At 24.3% G+C, this 17,452-nt stretch overlaps 2 protein-coding genes across 5 annotated transcripts in view; one reads left to right on the top strand and one right to left on the bottom strand.

The window, feature by feature from the left end:
* The first annotated feature begins 740 nt into the window (after positions 1-740).
* LOC140668672 (aminopeptidase N-like) lies at positions 741-11,986 on the top strand. 2 transcript variants are annotated; one of them, XM_072897895.1, is made up of 13 exons: positions 741-885; positions 1,837-2,424; positions 3,192-3,656; positions 4,082-4,271; positions 4,934-5,081; positions 5,255-5,333; positions 5,545-5,933; positions 6,390-6,670; positions 8,652-8,845; positions 8,964-9,275; positions 9,371-9,440; positions 11,560-11,652; positions 11,797-11,986. In XM_072897895.1, the coding sequence occupies exons 2-13, from the start codon at positions 1,868-1,870 to the stop codon at positions 11,932-11,934; spliced, it is 2,916 nt and encodes a 971-aa protein (XP_072753996.1). In that variant the 5' UTR covers positions 741-885; positions 1,837-1,867; the 3' UTR covers positions 11,935-11,986. The 2 variants fall into 2 exon arrangements, with proteins under 2 accessions (XP_072753996.1, XP_072754006.1); XM_072897905.1 differs by having other exon boundaries at positions 2,305-2,424; positions 11,797-11,985.
* A 3,367-nt stretch (positions 11,987-15,353) lies between these two features.
* Positions 15,354-17,452, bottom strand: part of LOC140673633 (uncharacterized) — a 5,946-nt gene continuing 3,847 nt past the window's right edge. The window contains exons 4-6 of one of the 3 annotated variants that reach the window (XM_072906902.1): positions 16,955-17,085; positions 16,579-16,744; positions 15,354-16,097 (exon numbers count right to left, since the gene is read on the bottom strand). In XM_072906902.1, the coding sequence (XP_072763003.1) occupies positions 15,699-16,097; positions 16,579-16,744; positions 16,955-17,085 (696 nt within the window). In that variant the 3' untranslated portion in view covers positions 15,354-15,698. The remainder of the gene's footprint in view (positions 16,098-16,578; positions 16,745-16,954; positions 17,086-17,452) is intronic. The other 2 variants (XM_072906822.1, XM_072906752.1) reach the window with 2 other exon arrangements.

Raw genomic sequence — 17,452 nt, 5'->3', positions numbered from 1 at the left:
ATATTGCATATTGTTATAAATTGTCTTAGAATTAAAAATTTAAAGATTAAAGAACGAAAACTTTTTTAATATATTTTATATTAATTCACATATTTTTAAATGAATAATAGAAAATTAAATAAAACAATTACAATTATTAATATCGTGCACACATTTATTCCATATACTTTTTCGTAATGGCATGTAATCAATGATTTGCAAGATTAATTCGAATATTGATTCAATGTACCTATTCAAAACGAGTAAAGAAAAAACGATAAATGTTTATTTTCTCCCGTTGTTAAAAAAATGTTTGTTGTATGATTAATAAATACTTAACTTTTATGATTAATATAAAGAATTGAAATAAATATAAAGCATTTTAACATGATTAAAATGACTTAAGCATATTATATTAATTAGAATAATTATAATATATTATTTACGTATATTTACATAAAAAATAAATATATGAAAGTACGTTGATATGGAAAATCTTCAATTCTCAACATGTAAAGATTATTATTTATAGACATAGGAAAACATAAATACTTATTTTTCTACGTTGCTTATTAAATCGTATGTGAAATTAACAAAATATATAATACATAAGTAAATATCAAAAATTAACATAGTCAATGAATCTTAAAATATTATAAATATAATTCTAAATTTAAATTTTGTAAGATATGATGACCTTATATAAGTTGTAAATATTTTTGTATTTATATATGTATTTATTATGATGCCTATTACATCGACATTGCCAGTTTTCGATTACCTCTTGAAGCGTTAAGATTACGATAGTACAGATTAACGGTTCACGGTGATAAAGTATCAACTTTAACTAGCTCTGAGAAGAAAAGGAATTGTGTTATAATTAACATAACATTCTTAATATACAGAGTGAGTCGCTAGAAACATAATATTATATAACTTTCCCTTTAAAGATACGTAAAAGATAAAACATAATTTAAATCGTACTAAAATATGAACACACACGATAAGAATATATTTCTTTTAAAAATTATTTTCAAAATTGTTGAATTGTTGAACATTTTATTAATTTCTTTTATTTCTTTTTCTTTCTTTTTTCAAAAAACCCATATATGTATATATATATATATTTTAAAATTTTATATATATGTATATATATTGTATATTTGACAAAAACACTAATTTTATTTATTATAGTATTGTTATAAAATGTCTTTGAATTAGAAATTGAAAGATTAAAGAAAGGAAACATTTTTAAAATTTTTTAAATATTTAATCGATATATTTTTAACTGTATTGTATAATAAAAAATTAAATAATTATAATGTTAATATAATATCGTACACATGTTTGTTTTATATCTTTTCGTAATATTAATAATAATTTGCAAGGTTACTTTAAAATCGATTACTGATTCGATATATTTAGTTAAATGACTAATAAACAAACAAAAAACGTTTATTTCGTTAATAAAAAAATGTGTATAATATATAAGACATATAAAAACATTCAACTTGTCTTTGACCTAGTTGCGCGCACACACACATACACATACACACACGCGCGTGCGCCCATATATATGTTTGTATTTACACATGCCTGAAGAGATATACCAAAAAAGTCGAAAAAAAATTAATTTTCTGTTGACTAGTCCGTTGATTATTTGTTGCTAGTTTACTAAAAATATAATCATCTTTTGAAAATGGCATGTTCATGTACATATAGATCGGTCTGTTATTCTCATTACAGATAAAATTTCTAATTACTCAAGAAAACTAATTTTAAAAAATACTTTATAAATTTATTTGCAATAAAGTTTATTATCTAAATTTTATTTTATATTTTTCTTTCCTTCAACAGGGACAGTTATTACAGATACCTAAAAACTGACATGGCATTTTTAAGACTGTTATTTTATAGCGGTCTTATATTTAGCACCATAATAACATTTTCAATTAATAAAAATACGGAAAACTCATCGATTACATTTAATGATTACTTTGATGATATAATGCCAGTGCATTACGACGTCAAGTTAATACCATATTTCAAAGAAGACAAAGAACATGAAATATATAAATATATACAGTATAACAAATATATAGAACAACATAAAAAAAAAGGCATCTTTGTTTTCTACGGCGAATTAAATGCCATTATCGATATTTCCCGCTCATTTACAAAAATAGGTTTAAATTCACCGACACTAATATATTTTTTATCTGGAGATTTGAAAAAAATTTCAACCATAGGATATTCGAAATTTGTATATTCAGCGTCAAACATTACACATGATGCTGCAAAACAAATTTGGTTTTTCCATTTTAGGTTAACTTTATCTAGTGGACGTTACAGACTAAATATAAAATTTGTCACTGCAATTGATAACACGGAAAACATTATTACTTCTTTGAAGACTATAGTCGAAAGGAGAGAATCATTCGAAATGTGAGTAATATTAAGAGTACAATAAATATAAATTTTTACAATTGTTGCTCTCGCATCTTTTATCTTTTTTTATAATATATAATTATATAATACTATACATCACTATCTCTATTTCACTTTATATTACTCAAAAATGTCATCATAACATTTTATACTATGTTTGAATTATTAATTAATCCTATTATTAAATACGTGAAATATATAAATATAAAAAATATGTCATGGAAAGTTGAATAGTTTAGATGGGAATGTAATAATTTATACTTTATGTCGTTTTATATATATATAACAGGGTGAACCGTAACTAAATATTTTTTATGTGAGCTATAATTTTTTAATCATGTTAGAGATAATTTTCCCTTAACGAAAATATTGAGTCATCAATTCAATAACTTGAGTTATAAGCGATTAAATAAGAAGGATAAATATTGAAGCTTGATAATCAAAGAATAAATATTTTATAGTTTATGTATAATTAAAGTAAAAAAATTTATATTGGGAATAATCCATTAATATAAAAAAATTAAGATAGTTAAAAATGAAAATGACTTTTATAACTTGAAAAAGTCACAAGTGAACAAAATATTTTTATATGCACTTTGTAGCAGACTCAAAGTCATGTAAATTTTTCTTATTCAACTTTTTTCTAACTTCAATCAATTGCGACATTTGTTTGGACATTTACGGACAGACATTCGGTATATATATAATGCTATTGATTAATAAAAATCATTGTTATTTAAATCAATATTATTAAAATGTCGTAGGTTGGACGTAATACATTTTCAGGCAACTGGAGCCAGACGATTGTTTCCATACTGGGACAAGCCGACAAGCAAGGCCACTTTCGACATTTCCATAAAGCATCATCGTAAATATCAAGTTTTTTCAAATATGCCGGTACAAAAACAGGAAACATGCAAACATAAAATGCATGAAGCCGAAACATATATGAAGTGGACATGCTTTAATACTACTCCTCCAATGTTCACTTATATCGTGACGGTTGTAATCTCGTCAGCAGATTTTTTTAAATTTGAGACGATAGGATCTAGAATCATTATATGGCGTAGACCCGAATTAGATCATACGAAATTTGCTGAAATGATAGCAACTAGAGCAATGATAACGTTTGAAGTTGAATGGAAAGAATTGAAAATACCAAAAGTGCAATTTGTTGCAATCCATAGTTTGCTATATGACAATGAGAACTGGGGTCTTCTGGTAAATAGGTAATTCAAAAATTAGAAAAAAAATCAATTTATTAAAATACAATTTATATATAAAGCAAAATTAGAAACAATTAAATTAAAAATATAAGATTAGAAATTAGAAATACATACGTTAAAATATATTTGTTTTAATGTAGAATTTTTATACATGTACATTATTACACATATATTTTTATAACTAATTATAGGTTGATTTCAATCATATATACATATGTATATCACGTATATGACAATAATTTATGTCACAATTTTAATATAATTGGTACAAAACAATATAAAAAACAATATACAATTATACCATATCGATTATATTATCCTTTTAGAAGATATTTTTAATTTTAAATCAGAAAATATGTCAAAATTATTATTTGGCCAAGTTTATGTAATTACTAAACTCTTGCAAATTTAATTTTTATATTTTTTAGTGAAGCAGATATTATTTACGATAAAAATCTAGATTCTGTTGCGCATAAAATAGAAGTAGCGCGGTTGATAGGGCGCAAAATGGCATATCAATGGTTTGCTGATGTAATAAATCCATTTAAATCATCTGAGTTATGGTTAATCGATGGTGTTACTACATTGTATGGACTTAATGCTATCGATTCTACCTTGGTAATTTTTTATATTTTTTTAGAAATATTGCTAATGTATCAATTATATATAATGAATATATATATATATATATATATATATATATACTCATTATATACATATAATTGATACATTAGGAATATTTCTAAAAAAATATAAAAATTTAAAACATATATATAAATATATATATATATATATATATATATATATATATATATGTAATGTACATGTGATATATTTTTATATGTTTCTTATGTTTTTATGTTAAATGAAATATTATTTTATTTATATAAGTAGATATAATTTTTACTATTATAAGAAAATGAAAAGTTTTTACACTATTTTTAACATTAAATATGTCGAATAAAAGTTGCTAAAGCTATTTATAAATTTTTGTCATATCTGGAAAGACTGAATTGTATATTGGTTTTCAATATTTTCAAATCGTTAAAAAATTTGCAATGTAGAGAGAAATAATACCATAATTTTCAATTATTTCAAATAGTTTTAAATGACATGACTGTTTCACAAACTACACATTACTTTATCAAAAAATTTTACTATCTTTTGTAATGTTAATAAAAAGTTTTTAAATTTATGTTCAATAAAAGCATTAAATGTGTACCGTTAATATTTCATTCGACAAAATATTTATTCGATCATATTAAATCTTTTTGCTTTAGGGTTACAAAAATTCGGAAATGGTGGATTTATTTATAGTTCAGGTTTATTATGAATCACTTCGTTTTGAGACCCACAATCAGTCTCTTATAAAGGAAGCCAATTTTTCCGAAAATAATGCATTTTCTTCTTTTTACCGTTACGTTAAAGGTAAAAAAATCAATAAATTTATTTAAATGAATCAAGTCAATAAACACATTTAAATATAAGTATATATATATATATATATTAGTATACTAAAATTTAAAAATTTATGAAAAATGTAGTTGAAAGACTTTTAAACGAACTTATGTATAAATCACATTGTATGATTTGAATTGTAGCACCCTTAATATTACGCATGCTGCAGTATGTAATTACAGATGAAGCATTTCAACGGCAAGTTTATGAATATTTAAAGCTGTGAGTATATTATGAAATATATTGTACATACCATTTCAATATATTATTTACTTATACATTATAGAATTCAGCATATAAAACATTAAATACTGCACTTACGTAAGCTGTATAAAGTGTATAAATTAAATAATACTTTTATATTTTTTGATACGTAATTTACAATTAGTATAGTTTTTACTGTGTCAATAATGCAAAATCTTAACAAATATAGTGAGATCAAGTCAAACACTCCCAGTCTTCTTCAAAGTTTGTGGCACACCATGCAGGCTCTTTCAAGCATATCACATCCTCAGAGAGAACAAATGGTTCCTTTAACAATAGTAAATGATTGGATGAAATCTATAAATTATCCTGTGTTGAAAATAACGCAAGATTTCTCGAATAAAGCAAATGTATATAATATAACAATAGAAAATTATGAAATACTTAAAAAATACGCTTTCTGGGTACCTGTAACTTATACCTCCCAACATAATCTAAATTTTGGGGAGCTTAGAATTCCTTACGACAAAAGATTAATAGTTTTGTCATCGTCTCAGCCGACTTATCAAGTTTCTGTAACAGATAATGGTTGGGTATTATTCAATTTACGACAAACTGGTGAATATTGATTAACAAATTTATTATATTTCTACATAATTGAAGTATCAAACCATTATATAATGTTAACTATATTCTTTTTTGATAACATTACGCAATATATGAATAAATACATAGTAACATTATATAATATTTCAAAAAATATTGTATGACGTATTCTCTGCATTTTACTATCGATTAACGAGAAATAAATTCAATTTTGTATATATTATTATTTAAGCTAAAATAAATATAAATGGATTTATAATTTCTTATATAGTTTCATTCTACGCAATATTACTACAAACATTACTCTAAAATAATGTTTTTCTTAATTATTATAATTTGTCTTTCTTTTTTTTAATACTTAGAATTACTCAAATATTTAAAATGCAGATAATTATAAATATTTTTTAATAAATTTAATAAATCAATTAAGTGAAAATCTAATAATAATATAAAAATTATTTACTACAGGATACTATCGCGTTAATTACAATATTGAAAACTGGCAAAAAATTGCAGAATATTTGAACTCTACAGAATATACAAAAATACATGTTCTTAATCGTGCTAAAATCATCGATGATGCATTTTATTTTATGATAAATGGCCAACTCAATTCTTCCTTATTTTGGAACTTGACGAGCTATCTTGGACAAGAGACAAATTATATAGCATGGTATCCTATGATAAAAGCTTTTGAACACATGTCGAGCATCTTTCCATTTCCAGATGAAGGAGTCCAAAATATCAAGGTAAATAATAATAGAATTAATCGGTGGAAGTTTTTATATTATTTTATGTCATATTTTCTAAGAAAATAAAATATATGTAGCTAAAAAAATTCCAGTATGTTTTTTTGTATTCTTATTTAAGATAAAGTAAAATCTCTTTTATTTAAAAAAAGTTTCTATTTCAGTTTTATATTATAATTGTTAAACATACATTGGATTTTTGAATAATTATTTTTCTCATATTTTAAAGTAATTTTCTATTAAAATTTCAATTAAAATAATACATATAGTAATCAAACGTACGTACAGTAATATAAAAAAGAGCGGTAATTTTGAAAGAGTATCAAATATTGTTAATAAATTAAAGTTTACTTTGTATATTTGCATGTGCATCATAATATATAGATTCTTCTTTAATTTTTTTATTTTGGATTGTAGAAAGAGATGTTAAAGACAACAGTTGTTTGGCTCGAAAGGGTATATGTATATATATATATATATTTATATTTATATATATATATATATTTATATATATATATATATATATATATATATATATATATATATGTATATATCAGGGTGTCTCAAAATGACCGTATCACCTCTCGGGTGCAGGTAGAGCAGGTTAAATGGAATAGAAAAGTCCTGTGCCATTTTGCGATTTTCAGAATAATTATTGAGAAATTAATTTACAAAGATCGACAAATCCGGCGCGAGTATCAGGCCGCTGCAAAAAAGATGGCGAAAAAGACGGCCCTAAGGACGGTCGCTAAGCGCGCGCGGCGTAAATAGCCGCCATTGCCTCGCGGTTACCAGGGGCATAGACGAGAAGCGTTGATAAGAACAATAGATTAACGATTATTATTTAGCGACCGGCCTAGCGGTGGGCCGTCTTTCTCGCCATCTTTTTTGCAGCGGACTGATACTCGCGCCGGATTTGCCGATCTTTGTAAATTAATTTCTCAAAAATTATTCTGAAAATCGCAAAATGGCACAGGACTTTTTTATTCCATTTAACCTGCTCTACCTGCACTCGAGAGGTGATACGGTCATTCTGAGACCCTGTATATACATATATACAAGGTGTTCGGCAACAGGTGGGACAAAATTTAAGGAATAATTCTACACGATAAAATAAGACAAAAATCAAGAATAACAAAATTGCAATAGAAGCTTTGTTTTTTAGTTATAAATATTTAAAAATTCATGAAAAAGGTATCTAAAGCTCGGCAATTCGCTGCATATTTTTGCGTCACAGAGTATTTTGAGAACGATTCAGTCGATGTAGTCTACACACGCCAAAAATTTTGCGGTTTACCATGCTTAAAGGTGCTTTGGGCACCTTTTACGCAAATTTTCAAATATTTATAACTAAAAGACGAAGCCTGTATCGCAATTTTGTTATTCTTGATTTTTGTCTTATTTTATCATGCAGAATCACTCCTTAAAGTTTGTCCCACCTGTTGCCGAACATCCTGTATACACATACACACACACGCGCACACACACACACACACACACACACACACACATGTATTCAGAATGTTTATGAAAAACCACCGGAATTTTAAAAATTAACTTACTGAATTAAATTATATTGATTCAGTAAGTGAGATACATTTATTCTGTTTGTTCGAGCGTTTTTAGTAACTTAAAAAGTTTTTATACACATAAACACAAATTTTTTACGTTAACAAATGATGCTCTCATATAAATTTGAGATTAAAATTAATACATTAATTGGATAATGTTGAGAATAAAACGAGATTTATTTTATGTCCAACGAAACGGTGTTTTACTTGAATCGTGTCCGTACAAAGCTAGACATTCAAATTTTTTAACTTATTTTAACATGAAGAGGTCAAGGAATGTAATGTTAGGACTTTGCAGTGGCTGTTCAATCAGTCTGCTTCTCTTTCAATCTAGTTGTTGAGAAATTAAATGTCAAACGTTACACGTTTACTGTAAACCGATATAATTATTTGACTTGGATAACTTTTAGGAGAAAATAAAAAATATATTGGCCAATCTACTTGAGAAAATAAAATACGAAGAAGATCCTGAGGAAAGTGATCTTACTAAATGTTTAAGGCAAGAAGCCATTAAATGGTTATGTATTCTTCGCGACTTGAATTGCCTTAGAAGAGCTTATAACAAATTGCTGTCGTATATTGAATATATGTCGAATACAAATAAGTAATTTTTCTAAGTGTTACACTTTTTACCATTATTTGCATATTCTATTGTTGAATCGAGATGCAATATTATAGCGCTAAATATGTTTATATCAAACTTTTATTTTTGGATGTTGTAGTCTTTCACCGTGGTGGAAACAGTGGATGTACTGTAAAGGTTTGATATTAGCACAGAGTAAGGATTGGCGCAATGTAAAAAAACATTTAAGGAACAAATATAATAATGATAGATTTTTAGAATTTTTAGCTTGTGCTTCAAATAAAATTATAAAAGAATATTTAAAATCAATAACGTTCAAACATAATGAAATATATAACAAAATACATATCAAGAGAAATATGATGAGTTTTTTTTTTATTATTGCAAAACATACACAGCACGATAATGTGTTTTTGTATATATTGAAAAATTTTGATAAATTAAAACCAAGGTAATAACCAGAAATATTTCTTTCTTGAACGAATACTTTTTACAATTACAAAAATTAATTACGTATAATACTATATGTGTTGTTTTGTTTTATAGAGGTGTCAATGGAATTGCCATATTTATTGTCATTATTAATCATGTTTATTCTGAGGAACAATTAAGTAAGGTAAATTTTATACATCCGGTTATTTTTTTTATTATTATGCTTATTTATATCTAACGTATACATGTATATATATATATATATATATATATATATATATATATATATATGTATATATATTGCAGGCTTTTGTAAAATCAACTTTCTTTATAAAAAACTCAGCCTTCGGCGTTTTATAAATATTTTTATAAGTTAGCATTTAAAGATTTACAAAGTATCTGTAATGGATATACTTTAAAAGATAATTCTTTGTTGAAAAATAATAATGATCTTTCATATAATTATATATTTCTATATTGCCCTCTTAAGAAATACACTCTTCTAAAAGGGGAGGTAAAGATTAAGTTTTTACTTATATTTCCTAAATTTTGGACAAATTAAAAAAATGAAATTTGATGGTAATTTTCCACTAACAAAAAGGATATTTTTTATTATATTGTTAAAATTTTCTCGTGTCATTAAATAAAAGAATTGTGCATGATATTGTATTTATTTATTTACTCGAAAAATTTTTACTTGAATTATTGATTTTACAAAAATAAAAAAACAAATAAAAAGTTTCTAAAGAAATCAAGCTTTCTAACGTATATTTTTAAATGATGACATTCTATGCTGCTAAAAAGTTCTAATAAAAAATTGAGAGTGAATTGCTTGATAATAAAAAACAAGTTTATTCTTTTATAACAATACGAAAAAATTAAAAAAATATAAGTATTTTTTTTAGTAGTAAAAAATGTCCATTAAATTTTGTTTCTTTTAACTTGTCTAACATTTGAGGAAAAATATAAAAACCTAATTTTCACTTTTCTGTTTAGAGGAATGTAACTGCTACTCAGAGAGGAGTATATGCTTATATGTATAAAAACCTCTTTTAATTTTTGACATATTATCTCCTAAAATTTATTGCTTTCATTTAGAATTATTATTTATATATTTATATATCTATATGTATATCTATATGTATATTTATATGTGTATATATTAATATATACATATATATATATATATATATATATATATATAATATTTTATTATAAGTATATTGAAAATGAGAAATAATGATAATTATGCATATTAAGAGCATATTCAGAGATTTGTATAATCTTGGCATATGTTGTAAGGATCATGACCCTGAATAACGTCCAAAAGATTTTATTCGTCGCTCGTGGTTCATTAAAAACTTATAAGCAAAAGAATAAGTAATTTTAACGAATTTCATGCAATTTTTGACACTATGTACATTTAATAAAATGTGCTTTTAGTATATAGTATTTACTACACACCAGTAAATAAACTATACTAAATTTTATCACACTTTTCTACATGGATTTTCAAAATCCTTAACAAAGCGAATTCTATTGCGACGTCACTTCTCTTTTCAATGCAAAACGAGATTTATTACTGCACGATTCTACATGGGTTTTGAACTGTTTACGCGAAGCGAGATCAAAATTATTAATGTATATAAGTATAACAGTTATGTACAGGTTGATTTATGTTGCATATATTTTTGCATAACACACATCATATATTTACTTCTTAAGTCTACAAGATGAAAATGATGATCTCATACTTGGAAAAACTTAGATTATCGAGCTTAATAAACATTTTTACAATTTAAAACTGTATCCTAAAATCTGAAAATTATTGTAATTTGTGAAAATGCTTTCTTTATAACTTTTTAATAAACAATAAGTGCCGCCTAAAACTTATTGATTACTCAAGGTCATAACACTATACGTTAAGTTCATTCAAATCTGTGAAATCAAAATATATGTTAAAGCCATTTAAATCTTTGAAGTCACCCTTTAATATACATAATTACTATTATTTATTTTTTTCAATATATTTAAAATAAAATATATATACATATATATATATATATATATATATATATATATTATATACAAACATACATATGATTTTAAATAAGAGAAATTTTGGCAAAATATTAGGAAATAATTTTGTGTCAAAAATTAAGAGGGGTTTTTCATATTATACTTTTATTATGCTTAATTACCGAAATACTATTCCGTTACACATTCTTGTTAAATTAAAAAAATTTTGTTAAATGAAATTACTATTTATTGACAATAAATTTTGATAAAGCTATTCTATATAGATCAGGAACTTCATGAAAAATATCATTGCGGTTGAAGCATACAAAAAAAGTAATGAACGTATGTACAAGAAATATGGAACTTTCCTTGAAATGGTAAACTTTATTCAAAATTATATTTATATTAAGTTTTTGTTAATATTTATGTCCGTAATATACACAAGTATTTTGTCCTTTAATTATGTGAGTCTTTTAAGATAGCACAAAATTATTACATTAATTCAAAATAATCTGATTTAGGCGACTATTGAAGCTAATTTTTATAAGAATAAAAATCTTGTGAAAGAATGGATGGTGGATGCTGACAAAAAACTGCACAGACGTTTCTCTGAAATTCAAAAAATAAAGAATATATTTTTTCTTTTCTTAACATATTAAAAACTTTTCAAAAGAAATTAATTGTGAATAATCATAATTACAGTAAAATATATATATATATATAATATTATTTTTATACTATTAAATTATTATTTATAAACAATATTTATCCTTAAATATATAATATACATATTCTTATATGCACATATACACACATATATATATATATATATATAAATATATATATATATATATATATATACTTATATATATAACAATAATAACACTTTAATATTATTAAGCATAATATTTTGTTAATATTATTCTTAATATATTATTATATGAATTACTTTTAATTATTGTCTATGTGTGTATATGTGTATCTAATAAATAAAATAATAAATTTGTAGCAATGACAACTGTTTAATAATATTATATATAATATATTTTATTAATATGATTTTAAATATACATATATTATCACATAATTTATATTCAGTTAATTAGTTAATAGTTATAATACAAACATAAAAATTGTTTTAGAATTTATAATATTTATTTATATTTTTAATATTATTAGTTAAATTTTTTTATATGTATCCATGTGTGCATTTTCCCATTTATAATAAATTATCTAATAGTATTATTTTTGTTTAGAGATTCCCATAATCCTATAATCAATTCTATTTTTATAATATCAAAATATTTCTTATAATTTTCATAATATCAATATCTCTTCTATCTAGTTTATTATTTTTATTATGCAAATAGTTTATTTACTTGTTACATAAATTGTAAAATAAATATATCCTTGAATAAATATTTTACAAAATTAATTTGTTTTAGAATATTTTTCAACACAAAATTATAAAATTTTAGTTTACTTATATAACAATCATAATATGAGTATTACAATTACATAATACAGCTTTCGTAATTTTAATATTTTTAAGTTATAATTTTCATATTTTTAAGTTTTTGTTACTTACCATAATTATTTCTTTATAAGGCACAATTAATTCCTTAATAATATTTAGACTAAAATATATTTTGTTTGATGTTGTACTGTTCGATGATTTAAGTTTCAGTCAGAGTGAGAAAGCAAAACAATTAAATAATAAATAATATCCACAAAAAAACCTTACAAAGGTAAAAAAACACGTCAAAACAAAAAAATATTGAAATTAATAGAAATTATCAGATCGCAGACAATTTTCAATTCCCAATTACTTTCCTGGCGTTCTTGTTTCAATTAATAGAGACGTGACACCAGAAGAGCAAACCAATTGCCGTTTCTCAAAAGTCGTTGTAAATGATCATTCGAGAGTTAAATGACAGGTGGATCGAAAAAGAGAGCTGCCATAACATGTTGAACGGCTTTGCCCAAACTGCGGTCTCTGGATCTTGCAGCTTCCTCCTCCTTCTTCTTCTCCTCTTCCACATGTTAATCAAAATATATAAGTCTTAATAGTCACTCTGCGACCTGGTCACGCCAAAATCTGTTTGTATATTATTTTAATTTTAATTCTTTTAGTATCGAGTTCTTCTGATAATAAAAATTAAATACGTTTTATAAGGAGAATACTTATAATATTTCTATAATTGCAAGATTAATTTTATGATAAGTACTATTTTAATAAATCCTCACAAACTGATTTGCTTTGATGTATTTGGCGATTAGTTGACTATTAATTTCAATATCTTTTTGTTTTTGCTTATTTTTTTACCTTTGTAAGATTTTTTTGTGGATCTCACTCCTTTTTGTAAAAATATTAATATAACAAAATAAATTATATTCGCCCCGATATTTTTTCTCGTCTACATCTCTTTACGGGGGTAAAGAGGGGTTATAGAATTCTTAACAATGAGAATCTATTTCTTGGAAAAATACAGTAAAATATGCGCCCTGTGCACGGTTCAATTTTCGCAGGAAGAATTAATTTCTGAAGGAATTTACGCATTAACATCCGTGCATGGCTCTCATTGCCAAGTCGATAGTTACGTGTTTGTAAATATTGGAGCCTTATTTATTCAAATTATAAAATAAATTATGTTTGCATTTTATATCTCTGCAATTTAGTTTGTGGTTCAATCGATTATTCAACATGGCGAAAAGAGGTTACGATTACAATTATGACAGATGTACTTATCTGAAATATCTATATTAAATATTAAGTATTAAAATTAAACTTTCCATTTCTTTTATTATTTTATAATTACAAATTTTATTTTATTTTAATCCGTTAGATGTTATAACATGATATATATTTTTATAAAAAATATGTAATAGAAACTGTCTACTTTAATAGTATATGTTTATATACATATACATATAAAATAGATTTATATATACATACACAGGATAGGCCATTTTAATCTTTCTACTGAAATATCTCAGAATCCATAAGTTTTAGACAAAAATGTTTCAGACAAAAGTTGTATGATTTCGAGGGAGCCATAAGATGGTACCATTGGTTTGACCTTGAAGAGTCATTTGAAGACCACGTAAAGGTCACATCAATTTTTTTAAATAGAACACCCTATATATTATTACATATTCTTGTAGCTTATCTCAAGAGCTTTTCAAAACACTATAATCAAATGTTTTATCGTGAAGTACTTTTCGATAAAACATTTGATTATAGTGTTTTGAAAAGCTCTTTCGAGTTATAAGGCTTCAAAGTTGCAGTATTTTGACATAAAATACAAGATCGTAAAATATTCATTTCTCGATTATCTTACCCTAATACTTTTATGCACAGAATAATGAGACAAATCAATTGGCGTAATTAAAACACAGTTATCTTTAAGAAAAAATCTGAATTTGCAACTAGCAGTTACACATTTTAACTTTAACATAATTATATATTTTAATTACACTAATTGATTCGCATAAAAATAAATTAAATATTATATATATATATATTATATTCATAAGATCTTTTAATTGATATAGTCGAATATCTGAAAATGAATAGGTTTTATAAAAAAATAGTTCAGATAAAACTTCTTTTCAACAATTGTTTTAACAATTTAACAGAAAAAATTGTTTAGTTCGACAGAAGAAAAGAAAGAAATATTAGTTCGATCATGTAGGTATGTATGTACGTATATATGTATATACGCATATACATATTTTATGATTCCTATATAATTTTATAGATACATATATATTATTTTAATTTTCTAAATTTCATAATTTTTATTATAAATTTAATATTGTCCTACACTTATGTATTTGTAATAATGATATCTGCAATTAGCTTTTATTTATAAAGAAGTCTTTTATTTATTAAGAAGAAGTTATTAAAATAAAAAAGAAGTTTTGACGCATTCATTCACAAGAATGATACCAGTTAAGTGAAATAATTAAATAATTTTGTTTTAGTTTTCTTATTATTAATTTTATTTATATTAGTATTCACAATGTACAATAATGTTTGCGATAACTTTTATCAAATATAAAAATAATTTAATAAAATAAATATGTTAATAAATTTATAGACTGGTTATTTTTAAATTAATCTGCTCTAGAATTTTCTTAAAAATTTAAAATTAGTTTTTCAATTCCTAAATTCCTAATTTTCAAATTTTAAAAAATTTTTTAACTTATATTTTAATTTTACTTTAATTTAATTTAATTTAAAACTAAAATTAACTAAATTAGAGAATTAAATTTAAGAATAATTTAGAATTAACATTTTAAGTTCTCCGCAATTAATTTCAATATTCTCGCGGAGAGTGTAGTACTTTTCTATGTCTATCATTTGTAATAAGAATCCTTTCTTGTGTTCCTTATTATGACAGATTAAGTACTTATTACTTTAAAGATCCAACAAACCCCATTCGTCATACATAGGCACTCGCTTCATCATAATTTTTTTATAAGCTTCATTTTTATAACCCGGATTCGTGTAACCATTTTTGCTCATCATCTCATCTAAATCTTTTACTTCTTCTTTATCGATCAGCAGTAGTGGTAATACCGTAAATGATGATATTATTCCATAGGAAGCTCTTCGCTTCAGGGCAGCTTTCAACTCTTCTGCCGTAAGTGGCTGTGTTTTACAATCCAGTTGTTTCATAGTCGCTGACAGAGTACCAATGTACTCGTTAAACAAAATATGTTTGTTATTTTCCAAGACATCCGGGGAAGGACTATTACTGAGAAAATATAGAAGATCGACCGCCGGTGATGTGTAGACACACAGTTGAAAGTCCACCTGTAATATCAAACGTACTCTTTTACAAGCAATGGATCTCTACAACGTTCAACAATTGAATTAGAAATAAAATCTGTGCACGGAAAAAGAAGTGCAATTTCTATTTAGGAAGTCACAGTGGACACTTTGTGCAGATAACACCAACAGATATCTGAATTCGAAAAACTAATTAGAAGAATTATTTCGTTATTCATAATATACTGCATTCTAAAGTGTATTGTCATCAGTACTTTATTTAATCGGAAAAATTGATATATAATTTGAAATATACGTTAACGCATATTTATCGTACTTTTTAGGAAATTATTCAATTTATATAATTTATTTTATTTATAAATTATTTTACTTCTTAATGTAATTATAATAAAAAGTTAAAATTTTAGATTTAGAAATCTTAATTGTATATAACGAATTATAACAAATAACCACTAAGTTTTTACATTTAGAGGATATACGGATTTTTATGATACGTGATACTTACAAAAATATGATCAATAGGTTTGCCATCATCGTCATATTTGAACATCATGTTATTCACCCAGCAATCACCATGATTGATAACGTTGAAATCATCCTCGGAAAACTTGCAAGCCTCTATTCCTATTTGATATATGTGATCGGCCATTTTAGCAATTTTTTCCGAGTATCTAACAATGGAAGAAGCATATAAATGTGAAACTAATATTCGTTATATGTACATCTTAAGCGCAATTTATATTTATACATATATGTCATTTCTATGTTTGATTTGCTTAACATTTTTTCGCTTTAAACATTAATTTTTTAATATATTATATTTAATATTATAAAATATTATTTCTTTACAACTAAAAATTCTGTTTACATGTGAACTTTACCTTTTCATTCCTTGCCAGTTTGTCATTTCCTCTGCTAACTGTTTAGTACCCAGAACGAAAAATCCTCTCATTTCTGGTGGGTGTTCACTGTTAAACATTCCTCTCGAATACATTTGTTTCTGATTTGGTTCCTAAATATTGAAACATATTTTTTAATCTACATTTATAATCATAAAATAAAAACATTAAATTTTTATAATCATAATTTTAATGATATGTAATTGATGAATTAGATATTATATTAATCTTTTTTAGGAATTATGAAGAAGGCGAGTGTAGTTGTACTTTTTTAATGTAAAATATGTATTATTAATGTAAATAATGTAAATAATGTCTTATTAATTTAATTTTAAATTATGATTTTTTTCAAAGATAAAAAGTTTTGTAATTTATTTACGCATATCTAATGTATGTAATAAAACACTTCTAACATTAAAAAAAGTTTTATTCTTAAATATTTATAATTTAAAAAATATATATTAATACAGAATATATTGA

This window comes from Anoplolepis gracilipes, chromosome 1 (genome assembly GCF_047496725.1).
Source record: "Anoplolepis gracilipes chromosome 1, ASM4749672v1, whole genome shotgun sequence".
Lineage (NCBI taxonomy): Eukaryota > Metazoa > Arthropoda > Insecta > Hymenoptera > Formicidae > Anoplolepis > Anoplolepis gracilipes.
The sequence above is the reverse complement of the archived record's forward strand: the minus strand, read 5'-3'. Positions and strand labels throughout refer to the sequence as shown.

What these genes read in the sequence shown, in the direction of transcription:
- LOC140668672 (XM_072897895.1), top strand. Translation starts at nt 1,868, where the DNA reads ATGGCATTTTTAAGACTGTTATTTTATAGCGGTCTTATATTTAGCACC. An exon ending in GTTTATGAATATTTAAAGCT is followed by an intron (nt 5,334 to 5,544) that starts GTGAGTATATTA and finishes TAACAAATATAG; the next exon opens with TGAGATCAAGTCAAACACTC. An exon ending in AAGGAGTCCAAAATATCAAG is followed by an intron (nt 6,671 to 8,651) that starts GTAAATAATAAT and finishes GATAACTTTTAG; the next exon opens with GAGAAAATAAAAAATATATT.